Here is a 19,825-nt window from a genome sequence, read left to right on the forward strand (position 1 = left end):
TGGTCAATGTATTCCTACTGTCTGTGATCCAACCCTTTCTTGTCAGGTGTGCAATACATGGAGTGGGTACTTGTACGCAGGACCAGGGCAGAAGCCCAGGTTTCTGAAGCAGGCAGAGAGCTATGTCAACAGACAACTCCAAGCCATTGACTGCACAGAACCAAAATTCCAGGAGCTCAAACTACAGGTTCAACCACTGGCTGAATATACACAAACAACAAACAGAATACACCGTGACCTTAATGCTGATATTTGTCTCTATATTTGTCATACATGCACTACACGCACGCGTGTGCGCACACGCATGCATGCGCACACGCACGCACGCACACACGCACGCACACACACACACACACACACACACACACACACACACACACACACACACACACACACACACACACACACACGCGCGTGCGTGCGCGCGTACACACACACACACACACACACACACACACACACACACACACACACAGCAAAACAAAACAAAACATTGTGTTTGTGGATTACAGATTTATCACCTCAAGATCTATACTGGTTGTCTGCATTTTGCACAGGTCTACCGGGAAGTCTTTGGATGTTTCATAGAAGAGTTCAAAACCTACAAACCACTCCTTGATGGCATCAAAAAAGAATATGAAAACACTCTGGGTCTGAGGTTTTTTTTCAATATAACAAGACTGTCTCTCTTTACTATTACACTAAAAAATCAAGCCAAGAAAACAGCATCATGACTAGTGCATAAGCATTAAATACATACTATATACAGTATCTGTGTACCTTTATACAGTATATTAAAAAGAAAATTCTATCCCTAGCATCTCTGCAGGATCAGATCAGTGAACTGGAGCCATTGCAGGATCGTCTGAGGCTGGTCACAGAGGAATGTGACAGAAAGATTGTGGAACGTTGGGCAGAGGAACGGACTGAGATCCGAGACCTGAAAAGAGAGCAACAACAAATGCAGAGGGACATGGAAGACATGAGGGAAAAAGAAAAAGTCATGCAAGCAGTGGTAGGTATATATGACATAAGCCTAATTTATTCTTTTTCATGGGATTGTGACACAATGGGATGTATGCAGTTTTATACTGTATGAGGTATTTTGCAGTAAACTGAGATTTTTCTCTTATTAATATACACGATTCAATCGTTGTTTTTAGTCACTCATACACAAGAGTGAAAATGTACTGGACAGTCGTTCATTTTCAATAGAGATTGTATTTATTTGTGTTGTCATAATCACACCACTGTATATTTCGCTATGAATGCATATTTTACACAGAGTGCTTACTCTACCTACCACTGTACCAGCTTTAATGAGTGATAAAGATTACATATTTGTTTGCTCACAGGTGGTCCATCTTCAGTCTGAACTATCTATCCAGTACTTACAGTATAGAGAGGAGCATGATGCTCGCAATTTGCTTATTGTCAAACTCAATGATCTGAGCAGCTTTGCGAAAGAGGAGAACACCGCAGATGAAAATGCTGGTAGGTCAGGAAAAGAAAACAAATATTTACATACTGAGATACAAAAGCTATGCATTCAAACCTGTCCAACTTGACTCCCTGACTTTCTGATTGCTGATATTGTAGAATAGATCATCAACCAAAAAAAGCAAACATGCATTCTAGTTCTTTGTAAAATGAATTAAATACCGGAGTCAGAAGAGTTAATGAATGTGTTTATTTTTCTGTGTAAGAGGTAAGCGCATCAGCTTGATACATGTATCCACATTTTCCCAATGTAGAGGGGGAGGGTAATGACCTTATACAGTTGAAGCTAGCTCTGAAGGTGTGCCGAGAAGACTTGAAAAAAGCCCAGGTGGAGCTGAACAGAGTACAGGCGGAGTACTGGGACGTGGTGCCTCGATATGACTGGGAGATGTTGGAGCACACACACAAAGAGACTTTACAGCAGGTAATGCAGTGGCATGCTTCATCCACAGACAAGCAAACAGGGACCACATGCACATTATTCAACTCTTCATTCTGTTTTGTGCCTTCACTGTATGGCAGTTGGAAAGGCTGCAAGGAGACTTCGACCAGTTGAAGAGTGAATATGACATCCTTCTAGAGATTCATAAGAGAGACAACGTACAGTCTGAGGCAGAGATCTCAGTCACCACAGCGATACAGGTACATTTTCCAAAAAAGAAAACCCATAACCATAAGAAAATTTATTGTTTTCTGGACAATTGTGTAAGAAAGCAATATTTATTGTGTTTAACTTTTAGTCTATGAGCCATTTAGGAAATTAATCAACCATAATTTAGCCAAAGATAATACCTCATTAACAACATCCTCTTCCTGTAATCTCAGGGTTCCCACTCCTGGAAAAGTCATGGAATTTCAAAATCCCATTAAATAATGAAGGGAGAAAAGTCATGGTATTTCAGTTTCAGCCCTGCTGGATTGCTTGCAGAAATGGGTCATCCATGGGGACACGATTAGCACATGTGTGACTATTTGCTGGGTTCAGCCAACAACAGGGTTCATGACAATCATCTGACTATAGCATGTGAAATCTGGTCAGTGGTCATGGAAATATAATTGTGGGTCAGGAAAGTTTGGGAAAAGTTAAAGATTGTGGGAAACCTAGCGTACAATGCCACTACTCAAAACATGGACTACATATATAACATATATAAAATACAATATGTTAAAAATAAGCTTTCAAAACTATATTTTAGTGCTCGATCAAGAAAAATAACATTCCTCTTCATAGTATTCTAAATGTGTTACAAACAGGTAGTTGACGATGTGGACCACAGACAGAACCCTCTGAAGCCCAAACTGCTGAAGGAGCTGACCAACTTGGACTCCTCTCAGAGTGGCACACTCACAGTCCAGGAGTTTAGGTGACGTTCCTTGTGCACAGAACTAAGCACAATCAGACTGAGACACACACAGTTAACCCATTCTGACCTGAGATCAGATTCATACAAGTTTTCCGCCGGACACACACTGGTCTGACGAACCCATTCTGACCTGAGATTAGATTCTAAAAATGTCAGTCGCTCTTCGATTTTTCAAAAATAGCAGACCTACAAGCTCATATCGCGCCACTCGGTGGCGCGATATGAGCTTGTAGATCTGCTATTTTTAAATAGCTAAAGCATAACATGATGCCAACACCAAAATGGGTGCCCGGTCAGAATTGGTTAAACACCCACACCCACTCCTGTTATCTATTTTTCTCATTCAGTTACAATTCAGTCATTCAGTCACAAGACAATCTCAAGTTTATGTGCCGTGTTCCAGGGAGGCTCTGAGGACAACATTCCCTCTGAAGTCACTACAGGCCACAGAAGAGCTGATGGCCATCGCTCAGAATGAACTGGACAGCAGTGGCAACATTTCCTACCGTAGACTGTACAGCCCAAACCAGGTAGAACCACATCTATCCTTTTCTCACAAATGGCATGGAAGTAGTGAGTTAAACAAATCTGTTATACGATTTAAAATAGTTAAAGCCAAAAGTATCTCCCCGTCTGCAGCTCTTTAGTCAACAGAAAATACATTTTCAGGTGGGTACATCATTTATCAGCTTTGAGTCTCGTTCCCAGCCTTTTATCATTAATGCAGAGAATATTGATAGGGCGGGACTTCCGTCATAATTATGTACTGTACTTCCCCCGAAAGCTGTCTTTTTTTTACCACAGATCTGTAAAGCTTCAATGGAATTTCATTGGGCGGTACTTACACCAAATTCCAGTATGTCCGTTAGACTCACCCAGCATGACCAGCTTTTGTTCCATTTGCAATTTAGTCTGTTAATTTATTTGATTAATGACTTCCAATTTAATTTGTTTGTTTGTTCACTTGTCCTTATTGGATGCAGTTGTTATCTCGACCGGAACACTTTCTGTTTATTAAAGATCTGGAGATATCTGAGGACGACCTAGAGAGGTGGGGAGACAAAACACTGCATAACAATGATTACTATCAGAATATAGAGCTATTTAACTTCTATTTTAACAAAAATATACCTTACAAAAGAAATGAAATCAAAAGATGTTAGTTCCCAACTTATACAGCCATTGTTTCTTGCCTGCTTACAACGTAAAACAGAACAAAACAAACAAACAAACAAACAAAAAGAAAGAAACTAAAAACACGTTTCTCACATGGGCACTTTTGTGTCATACATTAAAATATAAAGTCTGTATTGTATTCAACAACATGTTTTATTGTATACTGGTAGGAGTCAGATGATAAAGACTTCTTCAGTGTGGTCAAAAAACAGTCAGTAGAAGAGAGGGAGGTGTATATCAGCCAGCTCAGTGCACAGCTTGAGGTCAAAGGGTAAGTAAGTACAGTACAGACACACACACTCTCACCCACATGCAGTACAGTACAAAATGAGATGCACAATGTAGGAGTGAATGAACACAGGGTCTTACATGAGTAATACGATATATATACTGTGACAGGGACAGAGATGGTAGATAACAATGTGGCGTCTCTCTGAGGAATGGCCATTACAATATCTACAGTGCAGTGCAACAGAAACTGACCCAAAGTTAGCTTGTATGCATTTAGCTCTGCTGTTTATCAGCCTACTGGTAAACAAACAAGCACCCATGAGCAAACTATCTCATTGTCTTACTCAAGTCCTGGTCCAGTCAAAATCCAACATGTCTATTAGTGCTTTCTCATGCTGACAGGAACCCAACTTCAACAACCTCAGCTAGCTTCTGGTTTGTGGTCTCAGGTTGGAGGTAGGCTATAACCTGAAACATAGTAAACCACATTGCTCTTTAGTACTTTACAATGACCACGCACGCACGCACGGTCGCACGCACGCACGAACACACACACACACACACACACACACACACACACACACACACACACACACACACACACACACACACACACACACACACACACACACACACACACACACACACACACACACACACACACACACACACACACACACACAAACTTGATCTTTTAGACATCAAGTAATAGGCACACATATGCTTACATGCATGCACACAATACATCATAAAGCTATATTACTCCTCCAAAATAAATTCTCTATGTGACAGTGATGTATCAGTGGCAGATCTGCAAGCTGCATTGATGCACATCGACCCAGCTCTGGACTATGATGCTCTGGATTGGAATCTATGTTTAGCCTTTCAGGTAAAACCAGCTGCCATTACAAAGTAGTGCTGCTATGAATTGCCACGTCACCCTTCATGTTAACAAGACAATACTGAGTAATTGGGTAAAACCCAACCAGACCAAAGAACCGACCAACATCACCATCCTTGCACTCTCACTAGTATTGTATGTATTATATACTCACTGGAGGATCAAAAATGATATTGGAAACAACAGAAAATGTTAGTTCGTTAGTTAGTTTCGTCTATTGTCCACAATGTGGGAATTTGTCTTCGGTCTCATAAACAATAGTAGCAACAAAACATTTAAATGCTTTCAAATGAAATGGTCTCACTTTCGACCAAAGGGTGGCACTAGATAGAGAAAAAGACATCTGTGAGGTAAATCAATATGATTGTAAATGAACATAAATTGTGGTAGAGAGCAACTAACAACAACGTTGAGAATGTAGTATTGATGGTTGTTTTCAAAGTTGATAGTCAACAATAGTTTAACAGAATAGTCTTTGTGGAATATAACTCACTGTATTACAGATTTTGTAAAAGCACTTCAAATAATACAGAAGAATTGTCAACAAAATATTCACTCATATTTCTATAATGATGTTCTGAGATGAGTTTGAATACACAATATAGCTATAGCGTCACTATTCTGAGAATGTTATAATAGGCGGAAAAAGTGACTCATAGTGACGCTCATGTCACTATGAGTCAGCCATAACCATATAAGGATTTCCCAATACATACCTAATATGGACTGTGTTGTTCTACATTAATGTGTTGTCATGGCATACAGAGATTATGCGGTCTGACTCTGAACTCTAGATGTGAGTTTGGGCTAAAGTGACCTTAGGTCTCAATTTAACCACCAAGATTATTGCATGTGTAAAATATATGTTATCACCACAGGTGAATAAGGAGGAGCTGAAACAGTATGATACAACACTGGACGCAGAGACTATCGTTCATCGCCTCTCTGTAGCTGACACCAGCAGGGCTGAACCTCCACCCCCTCAACAATAACCCCACCTTTCTATTCTCTCTCATAGTTTTTCCATCAAATTCCTGGTCTTACTTCATTCACTACTGTGGAAATGATTTGAGTGGCAGTGGCTCAAGAGGTATAGCAACCAGTTTTCCAGATTAACAGTTTGTCCCGGACCGCTGGTGTAGCGCCGTGGGTTCGAGTCCCGATCCTGGCGGCATTTGCTGCGTGTCACCCAAGGGGCCAGCTAGGCACTCCAATGTTGAAGCGCTGGGCCCTAGTGGTAAGAGGCGGACCCGTGGATTCTTGACGAGGAAACCCCGTGCAACCGAGCGCTCAATGTTAAAGCCCAGCTGCACTTAACTGCATTAAGCTGCATTAACTGGGCATTGACTGGGCACCAAAATTTGGTGCCCAGTTAATGCCAGTTTGAGGCGACCTTGGCTACTCCAGGCTTTGTGTTAAGTGTGCAAGTGAGCAAGCCACTGCGGGGTCAGTAATTTAATTTCCCCCCCAGGGATCACTAAAAATACTGTGTGTGCGTGTGTGTTGATGTTTGGACTAATGACCTACATTACCTGTATTTCATTCCACTTGTTTCACTCCCATGAGCTCAAATGCGGACTTACAGTTACATCACACTTATTTTAATGGGATAACACAATGCTTTGTCATTAGACCTTCAGCAGGTTATTTTATTGAAGGTGTTGAAGGACAAATATGTTTTCCCATTTTTTTTTGCATCTGGGTATTTTCTTTTACATTGATCATCAACCCTTGGACTTCTCCATACGCACCTGTCACCTTTGTAGGTGTGCAAATGTCTTGCTTCTTTAAAAGTTGGCCTACTTGTAACGATGCAGGTTGAAAATGCACGCCTCACCTATAGTTATTATTATGTCTGTCGCTGTTATGCCCATATATGCAGTATATGCAGACGTCAGAACACATTGTGATGTCAGAACAGGCCAGCATATCTAAAAATAAATAAATAAATACACTTGATCTAGTTTCTCATGTTATTTTAACAGGCTTAAAAACACATCTTGGAGGAATAGAAAAGAGACAATGAGAGAGCTTTACAACGTAGAAAGCCAACTATTAGGGACATAAGGGATCGACTATTAGGATATTTGAACACTGATGTCTGCCAGTCTCAATGTTTGACAGCGACAGGGTCTCAATTTATGGGACCCCTGAAACTAGACACAGTACTGTCTAAGTGTCTAGTCACTGACTTAGACATGACCTTTGACACGATTTAAATGAGCAGCGAGACTAAATACAACCACCGCAATAATCTAAAACGCTAAGCTATATTATATTGTATTAACGTGCTCTACTATACAGATTGGACATCATTACACGTTATTCTTAAAAAAGGGTTACATATATATAGTGAGGCTTTACCTTTAACTAGTGGAAAACGTGTTTATGCGTAAAGACTACAATCCCTCCATGCGAGCGAAGACTACAATCCCAGAAGCCATCACCCTGCGATTCTGAGCGTGCGCTGTTCCCGACCAGGCACTGGTGAACTGTCTCACCGACACAGCGGGCAGCTGAGAGGCGAGCACGGTTTTGGTTCGCGGTAAGTTTTTCTATTAAAACCTGCAATGGAATGGTGAATGAACCCATATCCATATTTAAGTAGCTATTTTTCCGTTAACATTTGAGCCAGCATTACATGGCATAACTCGCTTGACAGAGTGGCGGTGGCCCCGGCACAGAGCTAGCTAGGACACGCCTATGTACGGCATTACAGTGTATGTTGGGCGACATGGGCATGGGCCCGAGGAGAGTCCGAGCAGGGACATGCAGCGGGAAAAGGAGACATCAACACTTCTTGGAGTAGTCGGGAGGGATATTTTTAGAACACAGTCCAAAGTTAAATTTAAAGTTAGCGACTGCAAATAGCATTTTCTGACGATCCCGTAGCGGCCATGGTTGTTCGGCGTGTGCATCTCGATAGCCATTCTGAGCTTAGCCAAATGAGTGTTAGCAAGCCCTACTAACGAGCTAGTATTAGCTTGCTAGTCAGATAGGCCTCCCAGTTATCGTAAATAGTGTGATGGGGGGGGGGGGGGGGTTACTCCAAATAACCAGGCGTGTATGTGCGCTAAAGATATTGCTAACTAAAGTTTGCAACTTGCTGGTGTTTTGTGTCGATCAACAACGCGTGGTACTGTCGGAAATAACTGAAGCTCGCAGTGTGTGAATCTGCAAACATGGCAGAAAGTTCTCGCACAAACGTTACTGTAGTTGTAAGCAGCCAAGCACATGACTTTTGCTGTCTGTCACCAGTCAGGGCAGGGATCATCATGATTTAATCGGTATATAACGACGTACTAGAGACTATATCTGTATCATGTGCAGTTAACTGTAAGACAAATATACTATAATTATGTATATAGTTTTGTTTACAAGTCGTTTTCTTAAAGGGCCACTTCACTCCTTTTGCAACCATATCTTATTTTAATGATGTTTGGGAGACAAGACACACTTTCCTGGGGTTTTCATGTGTGTAATATGTGTCATGGACTGATGTCATGGACACTGGTCTCACTTCCTTCTAGCCCTACAAGCAGAACCCAATGGTACTGAAGTTTCTGACATTTTTGAGACCCAGACCATGGGGTCCTATTCCACCTCCACCCTGCCACCGGGTACGCACACATAAATAAATAAACGTAAACACCTTCGGATACGTCCTTCTGCACTCTTTGAGGACTTTTTTTTCCTGAATGTGTGAACTTTAAGTACCTATAAATACCGCTGCGAATATCTCCTGTGGCGCGGAAGCCGTTAAGTATTTTGTTTGACCGATTTGGTCACTTTGATTCTTCTCTTCCTTCCTTGTTTATTGACACCTCATTGTACCGCCTATCTGGCTAGCTAGTGGCGCTATAGCTTTGACAGAGCAGATCAGAGGCAGGAACGTAGACGGCACAAGCCAACCGCACATCGGGAGGCGGTACAATAAACGGTAAATAAACAAGAAGAATCAAAGCGACCAAATCGGTCAAACGAAGATTAAAAATACTTAACGGCTTCCGCGACACAAGAGAATTCGCAGCGGTATGTATAGGTACTTATAGTTGACACCTTCAGAATAACTCAAACGAAAAGAAGACGTCAAACGGCGCAGACACGATGTTACCGAGGATATTTATGTCCGCGTTCCAACATTCCCATACGAAAACAAAGTAACGCACAGGGACCCTACGGGTCAGCCCGGTTCGGTTTGGATTGGGCTGACCCAGGGGGTTCCGAGAGGGGCTAACTTCCTTCCTGGACTACATGTCTCAGTAAGACCAAGCCAAGCCCATAGATATTATTTAAAAAAATAGATGCCTCACTGGCTGCTGCAGTTCATTGGAGCGACGTGTCTCCCAATGAAGGCAGGAAGTCAATCTGAAGTGCAGTGCTGAAGGCTTTTTTACAAATCTATAACAGTCATATACATTACACTACAAAATAAGACAAACAAACAAACACAAACAACAAAGTTATTAATACAACATCAGAGCCAGAGGGATAACAGAAAACATTAAAGAGTGAACACGAAGCAACAGTTATCAGTTATCCTAGAAGTGCTGAAGGCATTTGCTGAAGGCACGCTGCGTCGCTGCCCAAGTGACTCATGTGACTCCTCCATGTCTCTCGCTCAAGTGACTACTGGCCAATCACAGCGCGTCTTTTCCGGGACTTATGTTACGCACACGGAAGCACTCATTGAAGGCAAATGCTTTGCAAGGAACCTTCAATTAGCCCTTCACTAAATCCCACCTCAAAAAGTGATTGTCCAATGCCAATCCAAATAGTTTAGCAACGGTTGCTATGCAGGTCAAGCTTTCTTCGCTGCTAATGTGCCTATTGGACAAGGATGGGTTGGGGAGGGACTTAATGAAGGGCTAATTGTGACACGCGCCTCAGAGTCGGAAAGGGCGTCTACGTTTATGTCTATGGCCAAGCCCCCAGAAAGGCTGGCCAACGTTGAAGCTGTGGGACGTAGTGGCCAGAGCTTGAACAGCAGGCGGGCCGCTGCATTTAGTGCGAGGAAACCCTGTGCAGCTGGGGTTTAACATTGAGCACTTCCGCACCGTTTTTCCGGGTGCTTCAAAACTTCCATCGAAATGAATAGCAGGGGGCGGGGCTGGCCGCACTCTATCCTTTATAAAACTATGAGTAAGACAGCCCTCTCCCGCTCCACAAGGTGGGGCGAGTGCTGTGCACCAAAGCATTATGGTCATTGTAGTAATCCAGCAGTGAGACCACTGTCCATGACGTCACAAAACCCCAGGAAAGTCTGTCTTGTCTCCCAAACCTCATTAAAATAAGATCTGGTTGCTGAAGGGGTGAAGGCCCTTTAAATCTGAGAAGTGTACCAATACACCTGTCATAATTAATATTACAGTGCATGGGCATCTAATAATCCAAGTGTTGTACAGTACAGTATAACAGTGCACTTGAGAATGATTGGCCTCTTACTGCTGTTTTTTTAGCCTTTCGGTCTAAAAATATCACTTTCTGTGAAAATTGTTGAAAGTACAACTATCTGAACTATGTTTACAAATATCCTTCTCCAAACATTATTGGGAAACATTTCCCAATAATATTTCACCCACATTTATATTAATTATACCTGTTTGATTTGGAACTCTCAAATGGTCAATCAACTGTGACTTACCTTTAAAACTGGGATGGGGAATGTTACAAGGTGACACAGGCCTTTTGGGTGGGTAAATATGAGGTGAGGTAACCGGAATGCTTGCCTTAAAAGTTAAACCCGCTCACCCTAATTTTTTCACGCCGGCCGCTCAGAGAATGTTAGAAATAAGTTTAGGGTTAGGCATAGTTTTTCTGGGGTTAAGTTTAGGAATAGAGTTAGGTTTTGGCACCGTTTTACTGAGGTTAAGGTTCGGAATAAGGTTTGATATATCCGTTTAAACATAGTTTACTGAGGTTACTTTTAGGAATACCAGGCTGAGCAGTTCCACCGTCTGTACGCCTGGTGTGACTGTGTTTTCAGGTGGGCGTTCTAGTATCCTATGGGTTGACATGGGCCTTTTTAAACTGGGGTGGGTATAGCCCTATAATGCCTGTGATATTACATACATTTCATGTATTCCCAAAATACAGCCATAGATCACTCCCATGCCTGCCCGGGTAGCAGACTGATCTTCGTGGCATTAATCTATACCGTGCTGCTATACCGTGTACTCACCCAATAATTAATTAATTCCTGATATTGTCCTAGTTTCATATCTATTTGATTGTGTGTGTTTAGTAAAATATGTCCACTTTTCCACAAGCTGCACACAGACAACATTCTCTGTCACAGACGGGGCCCGAAATTATTGCTGGACTGAACAAATAAACGTCCTTACCCCATACGTAGGGGTGGGTTTATCACGTATGGTGATAAATATAGCTGTGACGATACAATTTCTTCGTGATTTGCCTTTTCAGATATATCGTGATACAGTGAATGCACATTCTATGATTTGCAGTTCTATACTATGTAGAACGATGGTTTTATTCGCCAAAAACAATACATATTTTGGTCTAATGGTCTGTTACTCCTTTTTTCATCATTTTGGGTCATTTTGGGCCTGTGTTGTAGAAAAGTTGAGTTTTAGTGATTTTAGTCTCCACTCATTAGTAGGGATGGACAATTAATCGGTCATCATATCGTTATCGGACAATATTGGCCTTAAAATGCAACATAGGTCTCGAATCTATCATAAATAATATAATAATTATGTTGAAATAAAATATATAAAATAGCCTGAAAAAGCATTTTGTGATGAAGGCTGCAAATTCTATCTGTTTTCTGGGGAAGCTTTCAAAAGAGTCAACAAGTTGGAACTTTCTTTAAATAAAAATACTACATTTAAGTTGTTTATGTTGGGATATGGGCCAACATTTAAATAAAAATAGTCAAGCTGTTTATGTTGCGATATGGGCCAACATTTCAATAACTGGGCATCCCTAGTTTTGGAATAAAGAGGCATTGCTTTTTTCAAATTCAGTGTTTATAAGATTTTTTACAGAATGGATAATTATTATACTTTTTTAAACATTAAATCAGATCATATCAACATCGGTTATCGGCCATAACAGCAATTAATTATATTGGATTTTGATATCGGCCATAAATGTCATATCCCTTAAATCCCTACTCATTAGTTAGATTCCATGTGAGCCTGTACAGTATATAGCCTATATACTGATATACAGTACATGTATAACTAGGGATGCTCCGATCAGGTTTTTTGGGACCGATCATGATCGGCCGATACGATCTTGTGCGTAAGGGGAAAATCTTAATATTTCCAAAACTATTGTGTCAAAACCCACGTCAAAACTTTTCCTGTGTGTGGGGAGGAAGGGGAGAATGTTTAGGTCTGTCACAAAGATGCAAAATGATGTTATACTATATATCTGATTGACATTTATACCACTTTTGGTGTTTTAAACACTGTTATAATTTAGCTATTGAAGAATAGCAGATCTACAAGCTCGCTACGAACTTGTAGGTCTGCTATTTTTGAAAAATCGTTAAAATGTGCCTCAAATCTTTCAGAAAATTGTCATGATTTAGAAAACTTATTTTTTTAATTTCGACATCAAGCCTGAATGGGGTAAAAGATTGGTTTCTCCAGAGGGCAAGGGTAAATTGCCGATCACAGATATATTAAATGGCCGATTATTGGAGCATCTCTATATATAACATTCTCTTGCTAGTTTGAAAGTGTCTTACATGAATATATTGTTCATGACTTGACTCATCTCTTCTCTGTTTCTTTGTGTATTCCTAGTACTACACTGACATTCTCTCTGTATGCCCGTCTCATCTCTCCTCTCTGTCATTCTCCACAGTGCGTGTTGCTGGGTGAATCAGAATGGGGGACAAGCCTATTTGGGAGCAGATAGGATCCAGCTTTGTGCAACACTACTACCAGTTGTTTGACACTGACAGAACGCAGCTAGGAGCAATATATGTGAGTAGTGATGTACCATACCTTTCAGAGCTTCACAAGACTTGCAGAACAGGACTCTTGTTTGTCTGTTGAACTGATTCTTATGATTCTGAAATCAGCTTAAGGGTTCATGTCTCACAGTCCTACAGTATATATAAATATAGCCATAAAGTGGCAATTCGTGGTAGAGCTTCTTCACGGGTACAAAATGGCAGACCTGAACCCTAATCGTCTGATGAAGAGCCGTGAGGCTCGAAACGTCAGGTCCACTATGGTGTAAGCCTGTAAGGAACCTTAATTAATATTTTTAAGCTTTGGAGCTTAATCCAGTTTGTGGACCTTACCTTTTCTTTCCCTTCTGAACCCCAATGGACCCAGGAATGTTGTTCTGAGATGTGGGCGGACATGGAGACTGACTGATTCGCTCCGTTTCGCTGACCTTTTGTTTTCTTCTCACTTTGCTTCTCAGTCTGGCTAGGGTCCTATTTGACTCATATTTCCAAATGTCACCAATAAAGTGGGCAAGTCAGGATGTGACTCGAGTTTTACATCCCTAGTTTCCTCCTCACTAGAGGATGAAGGACGAAGTGCAAAACATACCCATGCCTTCGGCCTGGTGGAGACAACAAATGTCGTTAAGGTGCTGAGTTCATAGACATAAAAAGGTAGACGCCTCCTTCAGCTCTTGGGCGTATGCTCTCATGTGACGGCAAGCTTATGCGTTGGTGCCAACTGCCAAGGACAGTAATGAAAGGAAGGGATGTGAGTCACGTGACTGGACGCCGGGGATGTGCCATATCTGTGCGAATTGCTCCAGTGAATTAGTCCAATGCCAATCCAAATAGTTTTATAGCAACTGTTGCTATGCAGGTCAAGCTTTTGCCACCTCATAGCTGTCAATGTTATTTTCCATGGCTGTGTTGTTGAACATGTACACAGCTTAACGTCGAGAAAGTTACACGACTGTCCCACCCAAGTGATGGCAATAATACAAATGACCGGCCCAGGCCGTAGCGTAACGGTCTGGGCACCGGACTGGTAATCCAGTCGCAGTGTGCCGCGGGTTCGACTCCCGGACCCGACACGGCCTTTACTGCATGTCATCCCCCATCTCTCTCCCGTTTCCTGTCAGCCTACTGTCTGTCCCTTCAAAAATCAATAAAAGGCGTAAGCCGCAAAAAAAAATATCTTTAATAATCCAAATGACCGTAGTCCGACCGTGCAACATGAAAACTCCTGGCGGGTGCTCTTTAAAAGTTGATTTCTCCCTCTGTCATTTCCTCGTATTTCTAGTTTATTTAAATAATGTCATGCACATTTGCCCAGTGCATAGCCTACTGCAGGCCTGGTTGACTAGATTTAGAAGACATTTTAAAGGTTTTGCTTCTGAAATGATCCATTATTTATATGGAGAAATCCCGTCATTTAACATGCATCTCTAAGGGTGAGAAGGACAGCTTGACCTGTCTCTTCGCTGCTAACGTGCCTATTGGGGAGGGACTTAGCGGAGTGCTAATTGCAGCGGCGAATGAGGCGTCTACCTTTCTATGTCTATGGCTGAATTGCCCAACACTGGTTTCTACTATCTTGCATCGCCTCTCTCTCCAGTGTTTCCCCTAAGATGAAGTTATAACAGCGATGGTGAATATTTATATTAAATTGTTAGCTACCGTAATTTCCGGACTATAAGCCGCACCTGAATATAAGCCGCACCAGCCAAATTTAGGGAAAATCCCATATACAAGCCGCACCGGACTATAAGCCGCAGCTACGTTAGCTCAGAGCCTGAGATGGCTCTGCGTTAGCTGTAAAAATCCATAGATAAGCCGCATCGTTGTATAAGCCGCAGGGTTCAAATCATGGGTAAAAAGCCGCGGCTTATAGTCCGGAAATTACGGTAATTTGTTTTGCATTCAAAATAAGAAATCGTTGTCTTTGAAATTGACAGTCTTTGCATCTTGTATGCCAGATCATTATAAAGATTGATCTTCCAAATGTTTATTTCAGAGATGTTTTTTTTTGTTGAGTTCTGAGTTGACTGTGCATGGACATTAAACATGGTAAATGGTACATTTATATAGCACCTTTAACCAAAGAGCTATAGAATGTTGAATACAAAGAAGCGCTGTGGTCCGTGTGGTTATCTAAAAAGAACAACAGGTGCTCTTAGGAGAGGGTACGACAATAGATAAAAAAAATAATAATCCAAGGCACTCAGCTATAGCCATGTTAAAAAACGACTAACGCATTTCAGCGGTTAAGCCTTCATCAGGGTCCAATGAACATTCACACAATGACGGCAGGCAAAACCATGCAAGGCACCAACCTGCTGATCTCAGAGCAGCATATAGAGAGTGAATACAGTAAATAACCTGTCCAACTCACTACCTTTATTCTCACTCTCCTCTAGATTGATGCCTCATGCCTTACATGGGAGGGACAACAGTTCCAGGGAAAAGCGGCAATCGTCGAAAAACTTTCTGTGAGTTTACAGTAGGTTGTATTGTATTCACCTTGGTATGTAAGTTAGCAATCTGGGAACCCATAAGCATTTTTTTCCCTTTTTTTTGCTGCTGAATCTGTCTTAGATAAAAATGTGGACATGTGTCCAGTTTAAAATTCTCGTTTTAAAGAGAGTGAGTTTGACAATGTTAATAAATACTGTAGCAATTCAATATTTTGGGTATTGAGAAACTTGCGGGTCGCAACGTTTGACAGCTCTGCCGCTGCTTGTGTCCTACTGAGCGTGGACATTTGGCTAAATGGAAATGGCGATCTTTGTACACTTGGCCAAAGTTCTTCACATTATTTGTTCTGTCTGTTGGTTGGGTGTTGATTGTTTTGAGTAGACCACAATGGAAACAAGCTTCGGCTTTGCGTTTTTCGCGTCGTTTTTAATTGATGCCATTACATTTATTGTTCTATTAATAAAATCTGGAAATACATTTCTTACCAAGACATTTCTTCACCAATGTGTTTGTATAGGTGTCTACTAACATATCCCACATTGGTTTATATTCAACCTCCCTAGGGGAATTTTTGACAGCTGCTGAAAGTTGGGGTACCATACAACCATTATACGGCAAAATGTTCTAAATTTCATTATGCCTTAAGTAGCATGTGACGTGTCAAACTAGGGGGTTTTCATCATTCTGAATCCATTCCAAGCATTTGTTTTGCATGAAAAACAGTCCTTGGGCTAAAAATGGCCATAGCCGTCATCACAAATGTGATGAAGTCAGCACATTTGGGCATATTTGGGCAAATGGCTATGGCCAAACTAGGGGGGTCTATGGTCAAACTAGGGGGTTTTCATGAGTCTGAAAACATTTCAAGCATTAATTTTTCACGAAAAACACTCCTTGGGCTTAAAAAGGCCATAGCCGTCATCACAAAATGTATTCTTCATTGAAAATGTGAATCGGTCAAGTTAGAGCCAATCAGTGTACACTGTTAATTTGGAGAATGTGGGGGATATGGCATTTTACACAATAACTACATTTGTTGTGTAAAAATTAACCCTTACGGCTCCATTTGGTTCCATTTGTAGATCAACACTTTAGTAGAGGTTCGTGTTTGTTAATGTGCTACGTACTAGTCAAATTAAAAATTAAGCAATCATTGCTGACCTGTGCCGCTGTGATGATGCCCACTGTCTACCAATGTAAATTTCGCTTTAACGGGCTGATGTGAAAAATGTCAGGTTCTGGCCTCCCAGTCCCAAGTAGTACAGTATGCGTGTGCAAAGTTTCATGCTGGTCGGTACAATGGTGCTGGAGATGGCTGCATTCATGATTTGAGGCATTTTGTTTAAACGGGCCACTCCTGCAAACTTTGGAAGTCAATCAGGATGAGATGTGAAAACTCTGAAACATAGTCTGAGTGACGCCTGTCGGAGGCCGCAAAATAGTGGGGTATGACTGTCAGGGCCATCATGAAACCGCAAATTCATGATGTTTTATAGTTATCTGTTTATCAAGATTCAAGATCAAGATCAAGATTCAATCATTTATTTGCCATGTCAACAAGTTGATAGGAATTTGTCTTGGTTCATACTCAACATATACAGACAACCATAGATACACAAACAAGAAGGACAATACAATACAAAAACCAGCAGCATAGGCAATTACATTCAGTTTTTTAAAGTGCTATATGCATATATCTATGAGTTCAGATGTCTAATGGCTACGGGGTAAGTGCTATCCCTGAAGCGACATGTTGAGCTCTGGATACTTCTATATCTCCTGCCTGATGGGAGGAGATGATTATAATTGTCTCCAATACAAGTTTAAGGAATTGTGGTTTAAGATAAATAGGACCTCTTTAAATGCATTTTTCTATTTCCGTCTAACATTTATCAATTTCTTCTGTTTGTTTTTTGTTGTTCCCTTTTTTTTGTCAGAGTCTACCCTTCGTAAAAATTGCTCACAGTATAACAGCACAGGACCACCAACCAACCCCAGACAGCTGCATCATGGCTATGGTCGTAGGACAGCTAAAAGTAAGCAGAACGGCTTATTTCGACTTCACTCATTCTCCCACTAAAGCCTGATTTATACTTATACACACACCCTGAAAATAGAACCTCTGCTCATAATTCTGCTATTTTTGGTTTGCGACACTGTGCAACCAAGTATTCATGCTTAAGTATTATAACTTTAAAAGTTCCATCTCTATGAAGATCTGGATTGCTAATCATAATGGCTAGGAAGCTTCCATTTCTCAGAATCAGTTCAGTGCAGAATCAATTAATTACCATTTAAACCAAACTATTCTCAAATTGATGTGAAATTTGTCCGTGTCATTTTACAGGCAGATGAAGACCCCATAATGGGATTCCACCAGAGTTTCATCCTCAAGAACATTAACGACGCGTGGGTGTGCACCAACGACATGTTCAGGCTGGCACTACACAACTTTGGCTAAATCATGCTCCCACTCTGGTGGGCAGGGGTGGCCGCGGTGGAGGGGGCAGTGTGAAAAGGAAATGGGGGAGGAGGTTGGAGTGGACTATAAGAAGTAGAGAGGACATCCATCCCTCCCTCCTCCCCGTCTCATTCGCACCTGTTTGACAAACATCGGATTCTAGATGTCAATCACAGAACCTCATGTGGGTGGGCTTTCGAGCCACCCCCAACCAATAGAAATGCAACATGTTGCTTGTGCTGAGAGCTGGCTGACCAATCAGACGCTCCTGTCTGCCCCTCCACTGATCTGCATGATGCTGGGAGAGCCCCCATTACACTCAAGCCAGACCAGGAAAACATTTACCAGCTTACTGATGCCATAACTCTTACTCCATTGTACCTAACTCTGCCCTGTTCTCTTCTTTACTTGGTTCTGTTGCTCTACCAATGATGACTCCACAGCTCTCATTTCAGTTCTGTTAGCACTATTGTGGACTGGTGTAGATCAATGTTCAGAGTCAACTTCTTCTGTTTCTACTTCTTGTTTAACATATTGTAGGTACCCCTTTGTTGTTTTTAGCCTTCGTTTGAGTTGAAAAAATAATTGTTATGTTGTTTTCAAAAGGATTCAATACGTTTGCCATGATTCACGTTGTCGTGTTAGGTTTTGCTCTAGCAAACCAAAGAGTCATGGAGGCCACGAGTTTTCACCTTGCTGTGTGATCCGCACTTACCCTGTGCTCTCTTTCTCTCATTCTGTCGGTCTCTCTTTGGCAGTCAACATGGATATTGCAGCCACGATACACAATAAAATCTGGACTTTTTCTTATTGGTGTGCAACTTGTTATTCTTTCTGTATCTGTTTATTTTACCTCGCTGTCTGTCATAATTCCCATCTTCATGGGGCAGCCAGCTGAATGGTTGGAGAGCCTGCGTGGGAAGTGAAAGGTCCCAGGTTTGATTCCACGCCTTGTGTCAAGGTGTCCCTGAGGAAAATGGTAAATGGTGCATTTATATAGTGCCTTTATCCAAGGCGCTTTACATATACTGTGCATTACATTCACCCATTCGCACACACATTCATACACCGATTGCAGCGGAAGCCATGCAAGGTACCAACCAGCACATCAGGAGCAATTTGGGGTTCAGTGTCTTGCCCAAGGACACTTCGACATGTAGACAGGAGGAGCCGGGATTCGAACCGCCGACCCATGGGTCATTGGACGTCCTGCTCTACCTCCTGAGCCACAGCTGCCCGGAAGACGCTTCTCCCAGAGGCACTGCCCCTGTAGCGCCCACTGCTTCCTGTTAATGGGTTAGATGCAGATGCCTCACTGTATATGTAACTACTACAAAGGAGTACAAAGGAGGACTACTATGTTATTGAATATTATCTAACGTTATGCAAGTTAAGTCAGTGTTATTGTTTGTGGGAGGAATTTAACAACTTGCCAGTTTGGTGACTTCTCTTGGAAAGTAACTCAAATTAACCGGTTGTTTTCATAAACCGGTTGGTGGTTAATAGAAATCAGTCTGTATTCCTAAAAGCATGATTAACCTGTGAAATATTAGCTGTCATTTGTACCTTGCTGCTGGTTACTACTTTACTGTATAGCCCTTTAGGACATTTAAGTTTCAGTCACAACTGCAATGTAATTGCTCTGCAGAGGCATTCATTTTTATTCTGAATGGGAGATCGAAATACATACAATTTGTATTTGGCACAGTTTCGGTCAGTGGCAAAGAACCAGGTAGGAACTAATATTTACTTAAAAGTGGACTGACGTTTCAGGGGGAAACATT

The 19,825-nt window shown here is 41.6% G+C and overlaps 2 protein-coding genes across 2 annotated transcripts; both read left to right on the forward strand.

Moving 5' to 3' along the window:
* Nucleotides 1-57: 57 nt before the first annotated feature.
* On the forward strand, nucleotides 58-6,239 carry tsnaxip1 (translin-associated factor X interacting protein 1; the record flags this gene model as incomplete). The annotated part of the gene is made up of 10 exons (XM_083764125.1): nucleotides 58-66; nucleotides 830-1,015; nucleotides 1,356-1,494; nucleotides 1,755-1,924; nucleotides 2,023-2,142; nucleotides 2,755-2,864; nucleotides 3,223-3,394; nucleotides 4,211-4,311; nucleotides 5,064-5,160; nucleotides 6,051-6,239. The coding sequence occupies 10 exons, from the start codon at nucleotides 58-60 to the stop codon at nucleotides 6,162-6,164; spliced, it is 1,218 nt and encodes a 405-aa protein (XP_083620251.1). The 3' UTR covers nucleotides 6,165-6,239.
* A 1,364-nt stretch (nucleotides 6,240-7,603) lies between these two features.
* nutf2 (nuclear transport factor 2) lies at nucleotides 7,604-18,851 on the forward strand. Its single transcript, XM_083763463.1, has 5 exons — nucleotides 7,604-7,717; nucleotides 13,012-13,133; nucleotides 15,523-15,594; nucleotides 17,518-17,616; nucleotides 17,928-18,851. Exons 2-5 carry the CDS (start codon nucleotides 13,035-13,037, stop codon nucleotides 18,039-18,041), a joined length of 384 nt encoding a protein of 127 aa, XP_083619589.1. The 5' UTR covers nucleotides 7,604-7,717; nucleotides 13,012-13,034; the 3' UTR covers nucleotides 18,042-18,851.
* Nucleotides 18,852-19,825: the final 974 nt, after the last annotated feature.

This window comes from Protomyctophum parallelum (genome assembly GCF_964188405.1).
Source record: "Protomyctophum parallelum genome assembly, chromosome: 4".
NCBI classification, from domain to species: Eukaryota; Metazoa; Chordata; class Actinopteri; order Myctophiformes; family Myctophidae; genus Protomyctophum; species Protomyctophum parallelum.